The sequence below is a fragment of the Narcine bancroftii genome, chromosome 7 (assembly GCF_036971445.1).
Source record: "Narcine bancroftii isolate sNarBan1 chromosome 7, sNarBan1.hap1, whole genome shotgun sequence".
Lineage (NCBI taxonomy): Eukaryota > Metazoa > Chordata > Chondrichthyes > Torpediniformes > Narcinidae > Narcine > Narcine bancroftii.
The window spans coordinates 29,805,071-29,822,678 of record NC_091475.1 but is presented as its reverse complement, the minus strand read 5'-3'; the positions used below and the strand labels follow the sequence as shown (position 1 = coordinate 29,822,678).

General features: G+C 40.1%; 1 protein-coding gene across 9 annotated transcripts in view; it reads right to left on the bottom strand.

Annotated features, from left to right (window-relative positions):
- Window positions 1-17,608, bottom strand: part of caska (calcium/calmodulin-dependent serine protein kinase a) — a 309,385-nt gene that overhangs the window by 50,848 nt on the left and 240,929 nt on the right. For all 9 annotated transcript variants that reach the window (XM_069889306.1, XM_069889307.1, XM_069889308.1 and 6 more), the window contains 3 exons: window positions 10,389-10,467; window positions 8,837-8,922; window positions 4,283-4,351 (listed from right to left, as the gene is read on the bottom strand). In XM_069889306.1, coding sequence (XP_069745407.1) covers window positions 4,283-4,351; window positions 8,837-8,922; window positions 10,389-10,467 — 234 coding nt within the window. The remainder of the gene's footprint in view (window positions 1-4,282; window positions 4,352-8,836; window positions 8,923-10,388; window positions 10,468-17,608) is intronic.

Below are 17,608 nucleotides of genomic sequence, written 5' to 3'. Positions count from 1 at the left end.
AATGCCAATCCTCTGAAGTCATTGTCCACTTTGTGGCATTTGTCACTCCTGCACAATTGAGGGGGTACTACTCTTATATTGCTGTAGTTTTTGGGGGGGGGGTGGGATTTATGGGTTTTTTGTTCTTGTTATTTCTTTCTTTGAGGAGATCTTTAAACATGTTTGTAATAGAGCCATAGGGGGTGGGGGGGGGGGGAGATATGGATTCATGGCAGATATTCTTTGCGTCAACTGCCACTGTTGGAGTCTTCTTTCCTTGTACTGCATGAATTAAGTTAATGAACTTAGAGATATTGTCCATTGTTTGTCTTTTCTTAATAAATCCAGTTTCGTCAAGTTTTACTATTTTTGGTACACAGACAGCCAAACTGTTTGCTCATAGTTTTGCTATTATCTGATTCCACCTGCATTGAATTCGCCCATCGTTACTGAATGAAGATCTACCGGAACCAATGCCCGAAGAGGGCACACAAAATCAGTGAACCGGTGTGGACTCGAAAGGCTAACATGGCCTGTTTCCGCTCCGTAAATAGTTATATGGTTATGGTTATGTGGGATGTAAATGTAATTTGCTATAGCTAATTTACATTTTGACACTTTTAATGTTAACGGGCTTAATAATCCGATTAAGAGAAAGAGGGTATTAGCTTACATTAAAAAGTTGAAAGTTGATATTGCGTTTTTGCAAGAGACACATTTGACTGAAAAGGAACATCAAAAGTTAAAAAGAGATTGGGTTGGACGAGTTATAGCATCTTTTTAAAATTCTAAAGCAAGGGGTGTTGCTATTTTAATTCATAAGAAGTTATCTTTTAAATTGGACTCAGTTTTTGAAGCCATTGATAGGGTTTTGATTGTTAATTGCAAAGTTTTTTTCAGAATCTTGGACTGAAATGAATGTTTATGCTCCTAATATAGATGATGAACAATTCATGGTAGATTCTTTTAATTTAAATCAAGCATATGATAAAATTTTGGTTGGAGGTGACTTTAATTGTTGTTTAGATCCATTATTAGATAAATCTCCAAAATCGGTTGTTAGAATGAAAATGACAGTAATGAAAGATATGAATTTTGTGGAAATTTGGAGGAAATTAAATCCTAAGGAGAAAGAGTTTGCTTTTTACTCATCTCACCATGACTCTTATTTATTTTTAGTATCAGCGCAATTATAAGGGCGAATTTTTAAAGCTGAATATGAGAGTAGGATTTTGTCTGATTATTCTTTGTTGTTAATTACTTGTACTGGTTCCGAGATAGTGGAGAAGGTGTATAGATGGAGATTTAATTCTATGTTGTTGAGAAACCGTGATTTTATTAAGTTTATGAGGGATCATGTACAGTGATTTTTGAAAATATATGGAGACTCGGTTGGTAGTAAATTTGTTCTATGGGATGCTTTGCGGGAACAGATTATTAGTTATACAGCTAAAATTTAAAAAAAACATTTGGTTGAGACTAATAAATTAGAGAAGATAGAGATTTTGGAAAAAGATTTGCAGCGGGATTCTACTGAAGCTAAAAACGTCTGTTTAACTAATTTGAAATTGTGGTATAATTCATTACAAACTTATAAATTTGAGAAGTTATTGCAGAGGACTAAACAACATTATTATGAGTTGGGTGAAAGAGCCCATAAAGTATTCTTTGGCTTGGCTTCACGGACGAAGATTTATGGAGGGGGTAAAAAGTCCACGTCAGCTGCAGGCTCGTTTGTGGCTGACAAGTCCGATGCGGGACAGGCAGACACGATTGCAGCGGTTGCAAGGGAAAATTGGTTGGTTGGGGTTGGGTGTTGGGTTTTTCCTCCTTTGCCTTTTGTCAGTGAGGTGGGCTCTGCGGTCTTCTTCAAAGGAGGTTGCTGCCCGCCAAACTGTGAGGCGCCAAGATGCACGGTTTGAGGCGTTATCAGCCCACTGGCGGTGGTCAATGTGGCAGGCACCAAGAGATTTCTTTAGGCAGTCCTTGTACCTTTTCTTTGGTGCACCTCTGTCACGGTGGCCAGTGGAGAGCTCGCCATATAACAGGATCTTGGGAAGGCGATGGTCCTCCATTCTGGAGACGTGACCCATCCAGCGCAGCTGGATCTTCAGCAGCGTGGACTCGATGCTGTCGACCTCTGCCATCTCGAGTACTTCGACGTTAGGGGTGTAAGCGCTCCAATGGATGTTGAGGATGGAGCGGAGACAACGCTGGTGGAAGCGCTCTAGGAGCCGTAGGTGGTGCCGGTAGAGGTCTACCTCTACCATAAAGTATTAGTATGGCAATTAAAGACTGAACAGGCCTCTAGAACAATAAATGCTATTAGATGCGACTCGCTGATTACCTCCAAGCCTCAGGAAATTAACGATGAATTTCATTTATTTCATGAGAAATTGTATACTTCTGAAGTATTGGAAGATAATGTTAAATTTGATACTTTTTTGTCTGAATTGGCTTTACTGCCTTTGAAGAATACAGATATTAAGGACTTGATGCCTTTTTCACTGCTATAGAGGTGAATGATATATTGCGATCAATGCCTGGTGGGAAATTTCCAGGAGAGGCTTGTTTTATTTCTGAATTTTATAAAGAATTTCAGGATTTACTAACTCCTATATTGATGTATTGAAGCAGGTGATGGAGATTGACTCTTTTCCGGAATCTTCTTCTAGAGCACTTATTATGGTTACGGATAGGGACCTATTGAAAGTGAGATCTTATAGACCTATTTCTTTATTAAATGTAGATTATAAAATTGTTGCCAAGGTTCTAGCTAATAGACTAGCTAAATATTTACCAGATTTGATTCATGCAGATCAGGCATGTTTTATTAAAAATCGGTATTCAGCAGACAATATTGTGAAGTTGATTTCTTTAATTAATATTTCTTGGGAGCAATCCAGCCAACCCATGGTAATCGCTCTTGATGCCAAAAAGGCTTTTGATAGAGTGGAATGAAATTTTTTGTTTAAAGTGTTGAAAAAATTTAAATTCGGGCCTCTCTTTGTTGGCTGGGTTAAGGTTTTATATAAAAATCCTACGGCCAGAGTTGTGACAAATGAACAGGTATCTTCTTTGTTTGTATTATCTAGATCGACTAGATCTAGATTTGTCACCAGCTCTCTTTGCATCAGTTACTGATTCTTTGGCTCAGTTGGTTAGACAAGATGGTAATATATGAGAATTGATTTTTTTAAATTAAAAATCTAGTTTAGAAAAGCACAACATTTGATGAATTAAAAAAAAACTGTTTTGTAAAAGAATGCAAAAATAAAGAATGCTTTATGACCTCTGAGTTTCTCCAGCACTTTTGCACATTAAATTGTAAAATAAGGATTGGAGTTCAGTAACAATGTAAAATAACCACTATTCAACAACTGTAAATGTGACACTCATTAGGCCATGGAACGGTACAACACAGGATCAGGCTCTTGTCCCTTCAGTCTGTACTGAACCTGATGCTCAATTTTAGCTAAATGTTTGTTGCTGACATGTAATACATATCCCTCTATTCCCTGCATATTTATGTGTCGATCTTGAAGCCTCTTCACTGCTACTATAGTATTTGCTTCCACCATTATTTCTGGCAACCCATTCTAGGCATTTACCACTCTATGAAAAAAAAACTTGCCCTGCACATCTCCTTTGAACTCCACCCTCCCTCCTAAATGCATCTCCTCCAGTATGTGATATTTTTACCCCAGGAAAAAGATTTTGTCTGCTTTATCAATGTCTCTCATAATTTTATAATTTTCATTCAGGTAAGATAGAATATAGGTCAGATACTGTAAAGAATATGCACAAGATTACAAATATTGGGCTAGTGAAGCAAGTTCTGAACAAGAGAAAGCAGTATTAAAGAGTGCAAACTTCAACGGAATCCAAACAGACCCATATAAAGAGAGGTCTGGAGATAGAAATGAGCCTGAAAATGGCAGGCCTGGCAAAGTCTATGCCTGAGATTTTTTTAAAAATTGGAATGCTTATATTCTGAGATGAATAATGTCAACTTATATCATATATAATTGTAATAATAGATACTTTTACATTCTCAGTTACACATCCTACGAAATATTGAAATCCATACATTTTCTCTTTCATGTTATATTAGTATAGAAGGTGTTGAATGGCAAGATACACTCAGCTATTCCGTTATCATAGTTGTAAAATTGGTGTGCATTACAGAGAACCAATTTTTACAGAAAGCTTTATCAATTGCAAGTTAGCAGGCAGTTAGCCCTAATGGTTGGAGATGGGAGGGAAAGAAATATAGATTTTTAAAAAATTTTAAATTTGTTACCTCACATGATGATAATTGAGTGCGATAACTTGGCACAATCTTGAAGGTAATACTTCCTCTCATTTCTCTCTGGTAATAACATAGAATTGATATTCATTATGTCAAAATTATAAGATGGAATTCCTAAGCATGCTGGACCTGGTGTTACTGTAATTCTTTAAGTAAGATACCGTGCACAGTTTTTAATTGGAAAGAGATAGACGATAGAGCAACGTGAGACATTTGCTGCAATATGGAAATCGCCAAGCAAAAACAAACCTTCGAGAAAAAGCTGCAAAGTTGTGCGGCTTCAACTGTTGTGAGGACCAAACCTGGCTGTAGGGACCGAGCCTCTGTTGTGGGAGCAAGACCTGCCGTCTTCAGTGTCACTGTGGGGATGAGGCCTCCAGTCTTTGGCATCGCTTGTTGCCAGTGGCTGAGATGGGAATGCCGGGGCGTATTTTACAAAAGGTGTGCCGTGGTGTCTGGAGCAGCAGTGTCGTGTGTCTGGTTCGGGGGTCCTGGAGGTTGCACCATCTTGGATTGTGGAGTCCTGTAGCAGATGGTGTCGAGGCTTTCAGGCTCCTATGGATTGTGAACTGTGTGGTGATTTTTTTTCACTTAGCTATCAGACTTAGCTATCTAGAATTCCTGCAAGCCTGGTCCAAGATGGCTGCATGGCTGCATCTCGCAACGGCCTCTTCGGTGCTGGTGGCGGTTTCTTTACTCAAGCTAACAGACTTTCAATATCCAGAGTCTATTATATTGTAGATTGTTTCTACTGTGCCTATGGCATAGTTTTTTGTTAATTTCTGTATTACCGCACTGTTTTTATTCATTTTACATCACTTTTGGTTGTGTAGAAATAGTGAAATCATGTGTTGACTAATGCTGTTTTTGAGTAGCCTTGTGTCGTTTAAATGTAGCACCATGGTTTTTGGAGGAACGTTGTCTCGTTTTTTAAAAATGTGTACTGCATTTGTACTTCAGTTTTAAAATGACAAATGAAGGTGAACTTGAACTTAAGTTTCAGCAAACAAAACATTCTTCTACTGTCACCAAATATTTGTGCAAAAGAATTATAAAACAGTTAGCATTTGATAAATTTGGAGTTTATTGCAGAAGTGTTTCATTATTTTATTGTACTTTTTTTGTTTTCATATTCCATTCTCATAAAAAAAAATCAAAATTGTCAAGGCTCAATACTCTTTCAATGGTAGTTGAGTACAGATAAACAAAGGAAAAATTGGCAAAAAATTATTTTATCATTAGAATTAAGGGATCAAGAAAGGGAAGAAAAATGCATCTGAGTTTCACTTTTTAAGTCCCTTTGACTGAGGGAGTTGAACGTTTAAAAAAAATACAAACTACTGCAATTAGAAAGGGAAAAAGAAAGGAAGTCGGAAGCATCTGTACTGCAGTTAAATAAAGGGGATTATGCAGCTATGAGGGAGGAGCTAGCCAAAATAAAATGGAAAGATACACTAGCTGGGAGGACAACTGGGGAAAAATGGCAGCTATTTTTGGACATTTTTCACAGGTTTCAGGACAAATTTATTCCAAAGTGGAGGAAAGGCTCTAGGAGATGCAAATGGCAGCCGTAGCTAACTAATGAAATCAAGTGTAATATCAAATCCAAAGGGAGTAAGTATAGGATAGCGAAGGGGAGTGGGAAGTTAGAGGATTGGGAAACCTTCAAAGAGCATCAGAGGGTAACTAAGAAAGTCATAAGAGAGGGGAAAATTAAGTACGAGAGGAAATTAGCAAATAATATAATGGAGGATAGCAAAAGCTTTTTTAAATATGTGAAGAGGAAGAAATTGGTTCGGTCCAAAATTGGTCCATTAAGAATGGAAAAGGGTGAAATTATTACCGGAAACAAGGAGATGGCTGACACCAAGGAGGATATAGGTTATGATCAGTTAGGGGGTAATGGTCATGCGGTGTCAAGAGACTTGGGGAACTTTCCTGGGGAAGTAGGGGATCTAATGGATATCCAGATCCAGAAACAGGAGGTTGTGAGTAAATTGTTGGGACTGAGGGCTGATAAATCCCCAGGGCCTGATGGGCTGCATCCCAGGGTGCTTAAAGAAGTTGCTATGGAAATTGTGGAAGCACTGGTTGACATTTTCCAAAGTTCCATAGATTCGGGGGAGGTCCCTGAGGATTGGAGAGTGGCTGATGTGGTGCCGATTTTTAAGAAGGGAGGGAGGGAGAAAACGGGAAATTATAGACCGGTCAGCCTGACGTCGGTGGTGGGGAAGATATTGGAGTCTATCATAAAAGGAGTAATAGCAGAACACTTAGGCAGAAATAATAGTATAAGGGCTAGTCAGCATGGATTCCTTAAGGGTAAGTCATGCTTGACTAACCTTCTGGAATTTTTCGAGGATGTGGCAAAGAGGGTGGACTTGGGAGAGCCTGTGGATGTGGTGTATTTGGACTTCCAGAAGGCCTTTGATAAGGTACCACACGGGAGACTAGTGAGCAAGATCAGGGAGCATGGTATTGGAGGTAAAGTGCTGACATGGATAGGAAATTGGTTAAGAAATAGGAAACAAAGGGTTGGGGAAAGCGGGTCTTTTTCAGGATGGCAGGATGTGACGAGTGGAGTGCCACAGGGATCGGTATTGGGTCCTCAGTTGTTTGTAATTTATGTAAATGATTTGGATGAGGGGATTATTAATAATTTGAGCAAATTTGCAGATGACACGAAACTGGGAGGCAGTGTGGGGTGTGAGGAGGATGTCAGGAAAATGCAGAAGGACTTGGACAGGTTGGAGGAGTGGGCTGCTGAATGGAAGATGACGTTCAATGTAAGCAAATGTGAGGTTACCCATTTTGGGGGCAATAATAGGAAAGCTGAGTATTATTTAAATGGAGACAAGCTAGGGAGTGGGGAGGAGCAAATGGATCTGGGAGTACTTGTTCACCGGTCATTGAAGACTAGCATGCAGGTTCAGAAAGCTGTGAAGAAGGCTAATAGCATGTTGGCTTTCATAAAGAGGGGACTGGAGTATAGGAACAGAGACGCCCTTCTGCAGTTGTACAGGGCCCTGGTGAGACCCCACCTGGAGTATTACGTCCAGTTCTGGTCTCCAATTTTGAGGAAGGACATACTAGCTATAGAGGGTGTGCAGCGCAGATTTACAAGGTTAGTTCCAGGGATGGCAGGGTTGACATATGCTGAAAGGCTAGATAAACTGGACTTGTATCCGATGGAGTTTAGAAGGATGAGGGGGGGACATGATTGAGGTATACAAAATTATCAGGGGGATAGACAGGGTGAAGTCGGATTACTTGTTCCCAATGATGGGGGAGACGAGGATTAGAGGGCATAGTTTAAGAATACAGGGTAGGCCCTTTAGGACGGAGATGAGAAAACATTTTTTTACCCAGAGAAGTGTGAATCTGTGGAATGCTCTGCCACAGAGGGTGGTAGAGGCAGATTCGCTGATTATGTTCAAAAGAGAGTTAGATAAGACTCTAGTGGACAAAGGAGTTAAGGGTTATGGGGATAAGGCTGGAAAGGGGTACTGATGGTAGTGATCAGCCATGATATGTAAAATGGCGGTGCTGGCTCGACGGGCTGAAGGCCCTACTCCAGCTCCTATTGTCTATTGTCTAAATAAATAATTTTTGCTGAATTTTAAAAACCTGATTTGTAAAACAAAGGATCAGAGTTTAGCAAAAAATATAACATGACCATAATTAAGCAACTGTAAGAGAAGCATCTGGTATGATGATGAGTTTATAGTGATATATGTAACAAATACAGAGCAGCCATTCTCAATCTTTTTTGGCTATGGCCCCCTTAGGATGCTGTTCAACGTTTATAGACCCCTTCCCTGTGAAGTAATCAAGTTTTGGTTTCTTTTGTACTTCTCTCCTACTGACTACATAAAAAATTGAAAAAAAAAAGTTGTATGAGGTGAAAAGAAAACAAGGCTTTTACTTAAATGTCCTTGGCCACAGTGGTTGTGGTGGAGGGGGGGAAGGGGGAGTGCATGTCGACAGCAAGAGAAGATTGTACTGCAGAGAGAGAGAAAAATAACTAACGTGTTTTTATGGAAAGTAGAGGAATGGAGATGGAGTTGAAATAGACAGGTTGAGCAATTACTTGTCTTGAAACAATAAAAGGATATCAAGAGTAACACAAGACTTGTGACCCGAGATGAATAATGTTAACTTTTAATTCTAATAGAAGATTCTTTTGCATTCTGGGTTAAAGCAAATAGATTAAAAGTTATTAAATTGATTTTCTGTTGTACAATTTGCCAATAAACAGCTAATAGAAGATTCTTTTGCATTCTGGGTTAAAGCAAATAGATTAAAAGTTATTAAATTGATTTTCTGTTGTACAATTTGCCAATAAACAGCTAACAGAAGATTCTTTTGCATTCTGGGTTAAAGCAAATAGATTAAAACTTATTAAATTGATTTTCTGTTGTACGACTTGCCAATAAACAGTCATTCACTTATTGGTCTCGAGAGGTAAAAGCACAATATGACCCAACATTTTAATTTGAATCTCCAAATGGCATAAAAGTCCAAACTGTGACTATGCATACTTACAAGCATCTTTTGGAGCTGTTCTACTGTCTGGTTAGCAACACTGATGCCATTTATTTCTCTGATTTCATCACCAACATGGAGTGTTCCTACATGTTCAAAAAAACAGATTAATAAAAACAAGAGATTGAAAAAAAATAGAGATGAAGCAAAGTAACAGGCCCTTCCCATGTGACCAGTTAACCTACCTAACCCTGTAGGCCTTTGGAACAAGGGAGAAAACCAGAGCATCTGGAGGAAACTCATGGGAGAACATACAAACTCCATACAAACAACAGATTTGAACCTGGGTTGTTGGGACTGAATTGCATTGTGCTATCTGTTAAGCTAACTGTGGCTGCCCGGATTAATTTGCTGTTCCTATTCTTTTTTGTTGGGCAGAAGGTGGATGAGCTTAAAAAACATGAACTTCCAGATTCAAGGTCAGTTAGTTTCCTGCTGTTATCAGACCCTTAAATGGACTTCTCTTTAATAAAAAAATAGCCTGTCCTCTGGTTTCAACTGTACTCTCTATAGCTTGAATTTTATGCTTGCAATACTATACCTGGCATTCTTTGACTCAGTTGCACGACCTGAAGTATTTAAGAATGGGTTGACTTGCCTAATCAGCACGCAAAACAAATCTCTGTATGTATCTAAGTGGATGTGACAATAAACCAACTCGTAATGTTAAATTTTTAAAATTAATGTTCTTGATCCTGGGATCACTAGCAAAATCCACATTTACCTTTTTGAATTGTCCTTCTGATAAAAGTACCTCCACAGTATTGTTAGGCAGGGATATCCAAAACTTAAACTGAGTAAAGAAGAAATCAGGATGGTGCATATTTAGGGGTGTACATAATGGCAGCTATGTTTGTTTTTCTTGGGGCTAGAATTCAAGGGGCACTGTCAGGGAGGTGCTTTTGACAGCAGTGTATTTTGTACACATTGCCACCACTGGACACCATTGGTAGAATTCTCAGGGTGATGGACAGCAGGGTGGGGTGGGGGGGAACCACATCATCTTTTTAAGTTGCTCCACTGTCTGTTCAGCGATGCCTTTTTTCCCCCTGATTTTACCACCATGGGGTGTTAATTCCTGCATTTTTCCAAAGAAGTCCAATATCCTTTAACTAATAAGATAATTTATTGTCAGCAAATTTCAGAGCTGATATCAATCTTCCTATCACTAAAACTAGATGTGGATCTTCAGGCTTAGCTTGACTGATACCTTACAAGCCTACAACTAACATCATGAACAGCCTGCAGGGAAGCATGTGGTAATTTTTTTCACGGTTTAGTCCATAATAATCCTGAGGTCCATGATGAACAGTATTTGCTTCCAAACTAGTATTGTACACTCTGAATAATAAGCTACCTAGTGATCTAATACAGGGGTAATCTCAAAAACATAATTATTTTGAACTGAGTTGCATTATTTGCCTTCAGTTAAGGAGAAGCATAGAGGAAAACACCAAAAAGTAAAAATGACTGAGTGTTGATTCCAGTAACATGAAAATGACTTCAATTTCTTGGAATGGTAATAATGAATATTTTGCATATATATCCTTACCTTGTCTGTGAATCATTCCGCCATGCATGATCCTTGCAACAATACAATGGTTCAATTCATTCATTTTTAAAGTTATCCCCTGAATGAAATTGGAAAAATTCAATATGATCTGTTAGAAATGCAAGATAAAGCAACTTCAAAGCTAAATATTTTACACATATTAAAAGTGAACTCTGATGTATTCTAAGAAACATACTATTTTTGATGAAGCATACAGAGACATATCTAAAAAGGAACGGAGAAAGAGCTGAAGATAAATATATGTTTACAAGATCAAAATAGAGGCAAAAGATCAAAATGAAGAGAAAAAATAGAAATAAGAGAGATTGCAGATGGTAAAGACAAAACTGAAAGGGAAACAATTTGGGTTCAATTGCCATGTGATCTTAAAAATTCTACCTAAAAATTCCGAAACATCTTACCTGCAACCACCCTATCTAAACCTTTCAAAATACAAAATGCCTCTGAGATCTCCTATCATTCTCCTATACTCCAATGAATACAACCCAAGAACTGCCAAATGTTCCTTGTACGTTATCCCTTGCATTCCGGGAATCATCCTATTAAATCTCCTCTGCACCCTCCCCAACATCACATCCTTCTAAGATAGGGGGCCCAAAACTGCACACAGTTCTCCCAATGAGGTCTCACCAGTGCCCCATAGAGCCTTATCAACACCTCTTTACTCTTGTACACTATTCCTCTTGAAATGAAGGCCAACATAGCATTCGCTTTCTTCACTACCAATTTCACCTGCTCATTAACTTTTAGGTTTCCATGCACGAGGACACCCAGGTCCCTTTGCACATCCGAGGTCTGAATTTTCACCCCATCCAAATAGTATTCTGCCTGTTTGTTTCCACTGCCAAAATGTACAATTACATTTCTCTGTTAAGTCTCATCTGCCATAATTTTGCACAGTCTCCTAATCTGTCTATATCCTTCTGCAACTTTACGGTTTCTACTACACCTCCTACTCCGTCACCTATCTTGGTGTCATTCGCAAATTTGGCCACAAAAACATTTATACCACAATCCAAATCATTAATATAAATTGTAAACAGCAGCGACCCCAATACCGACCCCTGTGGAACATCACTAGTTACAGGCAGCCATCCAGAATGGGAACCCTTAATTTCAACCCTTTGCTTCCTGCCTATCAGCCACTTTTCTGTCCCAGTTTAATAACTTCCCTGTAATTCCATGGATCCTCATATTATTTAGCAGCCTAATATGTGGCATCTTATCGAAAGCCTTTTGAAAATTTAAATAGATAACATCCACCCCTTTGTCTATCCTACTTGAGATTTCTTCAAAAAACTCTAATAGGTTGGTCAGGCAGGATCTACCCTTTAAAAAACCATGCTGACTTGGACCTATCCTATCATGCATCTCTAGGTATTTCATCACCTCATCCTTGAGGATCGACTCTTAATATCTTCCCAACCACCGACGTCAGACAAATCGGCCTATAGTTTCCTTTTTTCTGTCTCCCACCTTTCTTAAACAGCGGAACTACATTGGCAACCTTCCAATCCTCTGGAATTTCTCCAGAGTCTATCAATTTCTGGAAGATTATCGCCAATGGATCTACAATCTCCAATGGATCTACAATCTCCAATGGATCTACAATCTCCAATGGGTGGAGTTGTTCAAGTGAACCGGTATGGACTTGAAGGGCCGACATGGCCTGTTTCCGTGCTGTAAACGGTTATACGGTTAAGGGTTCTTGATCTAAAAGGTTAGTTCTCTGTCCACAGTGAAGATACTGTCTAAGAGCTGAGTGATTCCAGAATTTTTGGTGCTTATTCAAGGTTAGTAACAATGTACTTAAAAGAAACTCACTCTATGTTATATTTGTACTGAAGTATTCAGAAAGCAATACTTCTAAATACAGGTTGAATCTCTTTAATCCGGCAACGTTGGGACCTGGCCATTGCCAGACCACAGAAAATGCACAGAATATAGCTGTCAAAGGTACGGTAGGTGCCTCAATCAGACCCATTTTCTGAGTTAAAAGGATCAAATATATCACAAATCAAATCCCAGTTAGAGTAGCAGTTAGCGCAACGCCTTTACAGCATTAGAGATTGGGACCAAAATTTGAATCCTGCACTGCCTCTACAAAGTTTGTACTAATGGTGGCAGATTCAAAACGTTCTGCACCATGGGAGTTGCCAGATCACAGATGCCAGATAATAGAGGTTCAACCTGTATCTTTTTTATGGCTGCCTTTACAATTACAATAGCAAACTGGAGACATTTATACTGCATTATAAAACATTTCAAAATTAAATTCAAAATATTTATATTTTCAGAAATTAACGTATTTCTGGGAGACAATGGAAGGTTTAAATTTTAAAAATAATTCTGGGAATACTTAAATCAATGCTTTGACTGCCATTTATTTAATATTATATAAAATGCAAATAAGTTAGTATTCTTTTATTATAAATAATTATAAGCCCAGTATGAATAGAATGATTGACTGTAAAGCTTTCAACTTAGAGTTTGTAGTGTTAAGGTTCTTTATTCAAAAAATATAAAAGAACATGAAAATTATTTGATTAAACTTAAACGAAACTGATGAACCTGTAAAGATATGGGGTAATCAACTTTTCAGGTATATTTTTAAAATTTTCTATAAACAGGATCAAACTTTAACTTATTACCAGTAATTTAACCCCCTTCTAATTCTAAGCACACGTGTAGGCAATCTGTACAAGTTCAGAAAAGTTCTTTGATTCACTTCTCACTCCTCAATGGTATGAGGCAAATCTTATACTGTGCACAGAATTTAACATTTTTGAATTTCCACCAAGCTCTGGTGTTTAAAAGTAATTGGTTACTGCTCAGGAAGGTTCTTGTTGGTTTCAGAGAGAGAGTTGTTGCTTGTTGGACACACACAAACTGATTCCCACAAATCAGCCACTTCAATGTTTTGCTAAAGAAACTTGCCCCATCAGGGTTTTCCAAATTATAACTTCTTCTGCAGGTCACCACAGAGTTCTTTTTTGTTTCCCTTATTTCAGGTGAAACACTCTAGCCAGCTATTTCCTCTTGTATGGGCAACATGGGTTGTTTCAACAAACTGACCTCAGAACTCACAACCCATCTTCAAAATGGGGTTTTAAACAAGCTGTCAGCTTGCCATGCTGCAGAAACGTATTTTCTCTCTCTCTCTCTCTCTCTCTCTCAGAGGAATCCTGTTTGGTCTCCTCTCTCTCTCTCTCTCTCTCTCTCTCTGCTTGCAAAACCACATAACCATCTTAGAATAGCAAACTGCATTCAAATTGCAGCACTATTCATCTAAATGCTTTCAAAACAATAATCCATTACTCCACAGCATGCCCAATTAACACCTACTTGTGAAGTCCTTCAGCAAAGCAGTTTCCATTGTTTTTACAAAGGCACTGGGCCCAGAGCATTTAGTTTGAGCAGAGGTCTTGCATTTTGCATGAGATCTGTTTTGTGAAGTGCTTGTGTTTGTTTATGACCTGCACTAAAACAGCCCCCCCCCCCACAATTTAAATCCTTTAAACCATATCTATATACAATATAACATCTTCTTCTTTGGCTTGGCTTCGCGGACGAAGATTTATGGAGGGGGTAAAAAGTCCACGTCAGCTGCAGGCTCGTTTGTGGCTGACAAGTCCGATGCGGGACAGGCAGACACGGTTGCAGCAGTTGCAGGGGAAAATTGGTTGGTTGGGGTTGGGTGTTGGGTTTTTCCTCCTTTGCCTTTTGTCAGTGAGGTGGGCTCTGCGGTCTTCTTCAAAGGAGGTTGCTGCCCGCCAAACTGTGAGGCACCAAGATGCACGGTTTGAGGCGTTATCAGCCCACTGGCGGTGGTCAATGTGGCAGGCACCAAGAGATTTCTTTAGGCAGTCCTTGTACCTTTTCTTTGGTGCACCTCTGTCACGGTGGCCAGTGGAGAGCTCGCCATATAACACGATCTTGGGAAGGCGATGGTCCTCCATGCTGGAGACGTGACCCATCCAGCACAGCTGGATCTTCAGCAGCGTGGACTAGATGCTGTCGACCTCTGCCATCTCGAGTACTTCGACGTTAGGGATGAAAGCGCTCCAATGGATGTTGAGGATGGAGCGGAGACAACGCTGGTGGAAGCGTTCTAGGAGCCGTAGGTGGTGCCGGTAGAGGACCCATGATTCGGAGCCGAACAGGAGTGTGGGTATGACAACGGCTCTGTATACGCTTATCTTTGTGAGGTTTTTCAGTTGGTTGTTTTTCCAGACTCTTTTGTGTAGTCTTCCAAAGGCGCTATTTGCCTTGGCGAGTCTGTTGCCTATCTCATTGTCGATCCTTGCATCTGATGAAATGGTGCAGCCGAGATAGGTAAACTGGTTGACCGTTTTGAGTTTTGTGTGCCCGATGGAGATGTGGGGGGGCTGGTAGTCATGGTGGGGAGCTGGCTGATGGAGGACCTCAGTTTTCTTCAGGCTGACTTCCAGGCCAAACATTTTGGCAGTTTCCACAAAGCAGGACGTCAAGCGCTGAAGAGCTGGCTCTGAACGGGCAACTAAAGCGGCATCGTCTGCAAAGAGTAGTTCACGGACAAGTTTCTCTTGTGTCTTGGTGTGAGCTTGCAGGCGCCTCAGATTGAAGAGACTGCCATCCGTGCAGTACCGGATGTAAACAGCGTCTTCATTGTTGGGGTCTTTCATGGCTTGGTTCAGCATCATGCTGAAGAAAATTGAAAAGAGGGTTGGTGTGAGAACACAGCCTTGCTTCACGCCATTGTTAATGGAGAAGGGTTCAGAGAGCTCATTGCTGTATCTGACCCGACCTTGTTGGTTTTCGTGCAGTTGGATAATCATGTTGAGGAACTTTGGGGGACATCCAATGCGCTCTAGCCAAAGCCCTTTCCTGCTCACGGTGTCGAAGGCTTTGGTGAGGTCAACAAAGGTGATGTAGAGCCTTTTGTTTTGTTCTCTGCACTTTTCTTGGAGCTGTCTGAGGGCAAAGACCATGTCAGTAGTTCCTCTGTTTGCGCGAAAGCCGCACTGTGATTCTGGGAGAATATTCTCGGCGACACTAGGTATTATTCTATTTAGTAGAATCCTAGCGAAGATTTTGCCTGCAATGGAGAGCAACGTGATTCCCCTGTAGTTTGAGCAGTCTGATTTCTCGCCTTTGTTTTTGTACAGGGTGATGATGGTGGCATCACGAAGATCCTGAGGCAGTTTTCCTTGGTCCCAACAAAGCTTGAAAAACTCATGCAGTTTGGCATGCAGAGTTTTGCCGCCAGCCTTCCAGACCTCTGGGGGGATTCCATCCATACCTGCTGCTTTGCCACTTTTCAGTTGTTCGATTGCCTTATATGTCTCATCCAGGGTGAGAATCTCATCCAGCTCTAGCCTTAGGGGCTGTTGAGGGAGCTGGAGCAGGGCGGAATCTTGGACTGAGCGGTTGGCACTGAAAAGAGATTGGAAGTGTTCTGACCATCGGTTGAGGATGGAGATCTTGTCGCTGAGGAGGACTTTGCCGTCTTGAGCTGCGCAGCGGGCTTTGGACTTGGGGTGAGGGGCCGTACACAGCCTTTAGAGCCTCGTAAAAACCCCTGAAGTCACCAATGTCCGCGCTGAGCTGGGTTCGTTTGGCGAGGCTAGTCCACCACTCATTTTGGATCTCCCGGAGTTTGCGCTGAAGATGGCTCCATGCGCGACGGAAGGCTTGTTTCTTCTCTGGACAGGACGGCTTTGTAAGGTGAGCCTGGTGGGCAGCTCGCTTCTTTGCCAGCAGCTCCTGGATTTCCTGGCTGTTTTCGTCAAACCAGTCCTTGTTTTTCCTGGAGGAGAAGCCTCCAGGATAATAATCCATCACACGTGTTAAAGGTATTTGACAACACAATTCATTCATGGCATTCGCTGAAGTTTTTTTCATTTTGAATAACAATGATCAATTCTTTTGTGACCTGGTTGGAGTCCTGTTTTTCTGATGTTTTGCACTTTTTCTTTACAACCTTGTGACATATGGCAAGAGGGAAGCTAAATTTAATTGATAATTTTCAGCTGAAAGACATATTTTTGTGGTCAACTGAGCTCCATATTCGAAGTGACCCACTTGAATTGTGAATATCTTGCTTACTTCAATGATGTGGAGCACTATGGACAATTTGTTGTGTAAGCTAAAAGGTCTTGTAACATTTTCCAATAGAGTTTATGGTTAAGTTTTTCTAAAATGGAGTCTTGCCTTAAAAAAACTGATGTGTACAAACTCAATACAAGAAAGCTGAAAGTGCTAACCTATGTTTTCATCACAAGATGGCACTAGTGTCTGATTTACTATATTAGGAGTACTGTGGCAATATCAATTTATATATTTACTTAAAAGATGAATATTCCAACACATCTGTTACAATTCTTTTCCATTCCAACCAGCTAGCATCTGCACCGAGGGCAGATACTGTAGTCTCTCTTCTATAACATTTTGCTATACTTCAGCAGTTTAAATGGTGTTATGAATTAACATCATAATTTGTTACTACAACAAGTCCTGAATTCATCCAGCATTCTGTTATTTCTGAGAAGTCTTAGCCAATTTGAACAGTTTTGCAGTCAAAAATAGGGACTTCAGCTTCTTTTAAAGATTACACAAAAATTTGTTAATACAAGAATTTGAACAGATGGATCACTACAATTTAATACTCCAAATAGAACATGCAGATAATTCCAGTTTCATCTCTATTTTTATTAATAAAAATAAGTATAAGATAAATTTGCATTTTTACCCAAATATAATCTTCGTTATATGATCAAGTTATGTCCACCAGCAATGCTAGTCTAGGATTTAAATATAGACTAGAAGGGTTATTCTGTAAAAGAGCAGCCAAAAGTAGTGGATCTATATTTTTGGATGTATGGAAGAATGAGGAATGATTTTGCTGACAAGATCTAAAGAGGGCATGACAAAATGTGCTGCAATGTGGGTGGCATATTTGGAGTAGGGGGCAACCTGGTTGGTGTAGGGGTGACAGGGTTGGCGTAGCAGTTAGCCCAAGCTGTTACATGGCCAGTGATTGAGGCTGGGATTAAAATCCCACACTGTCTGTAAGGAGTTTATATGTTCTCCCTGTGTCTGCGAGGCTTTTCCCCAGGGGCTCCAATTTCCTCCCACTGTTTGAAACGTACGGGGGGTGGGGGGGGTAGATTAATTGGGTGGCATGGGCTCATGGGCCAAAAGGGCCTGTTATCGTGTTG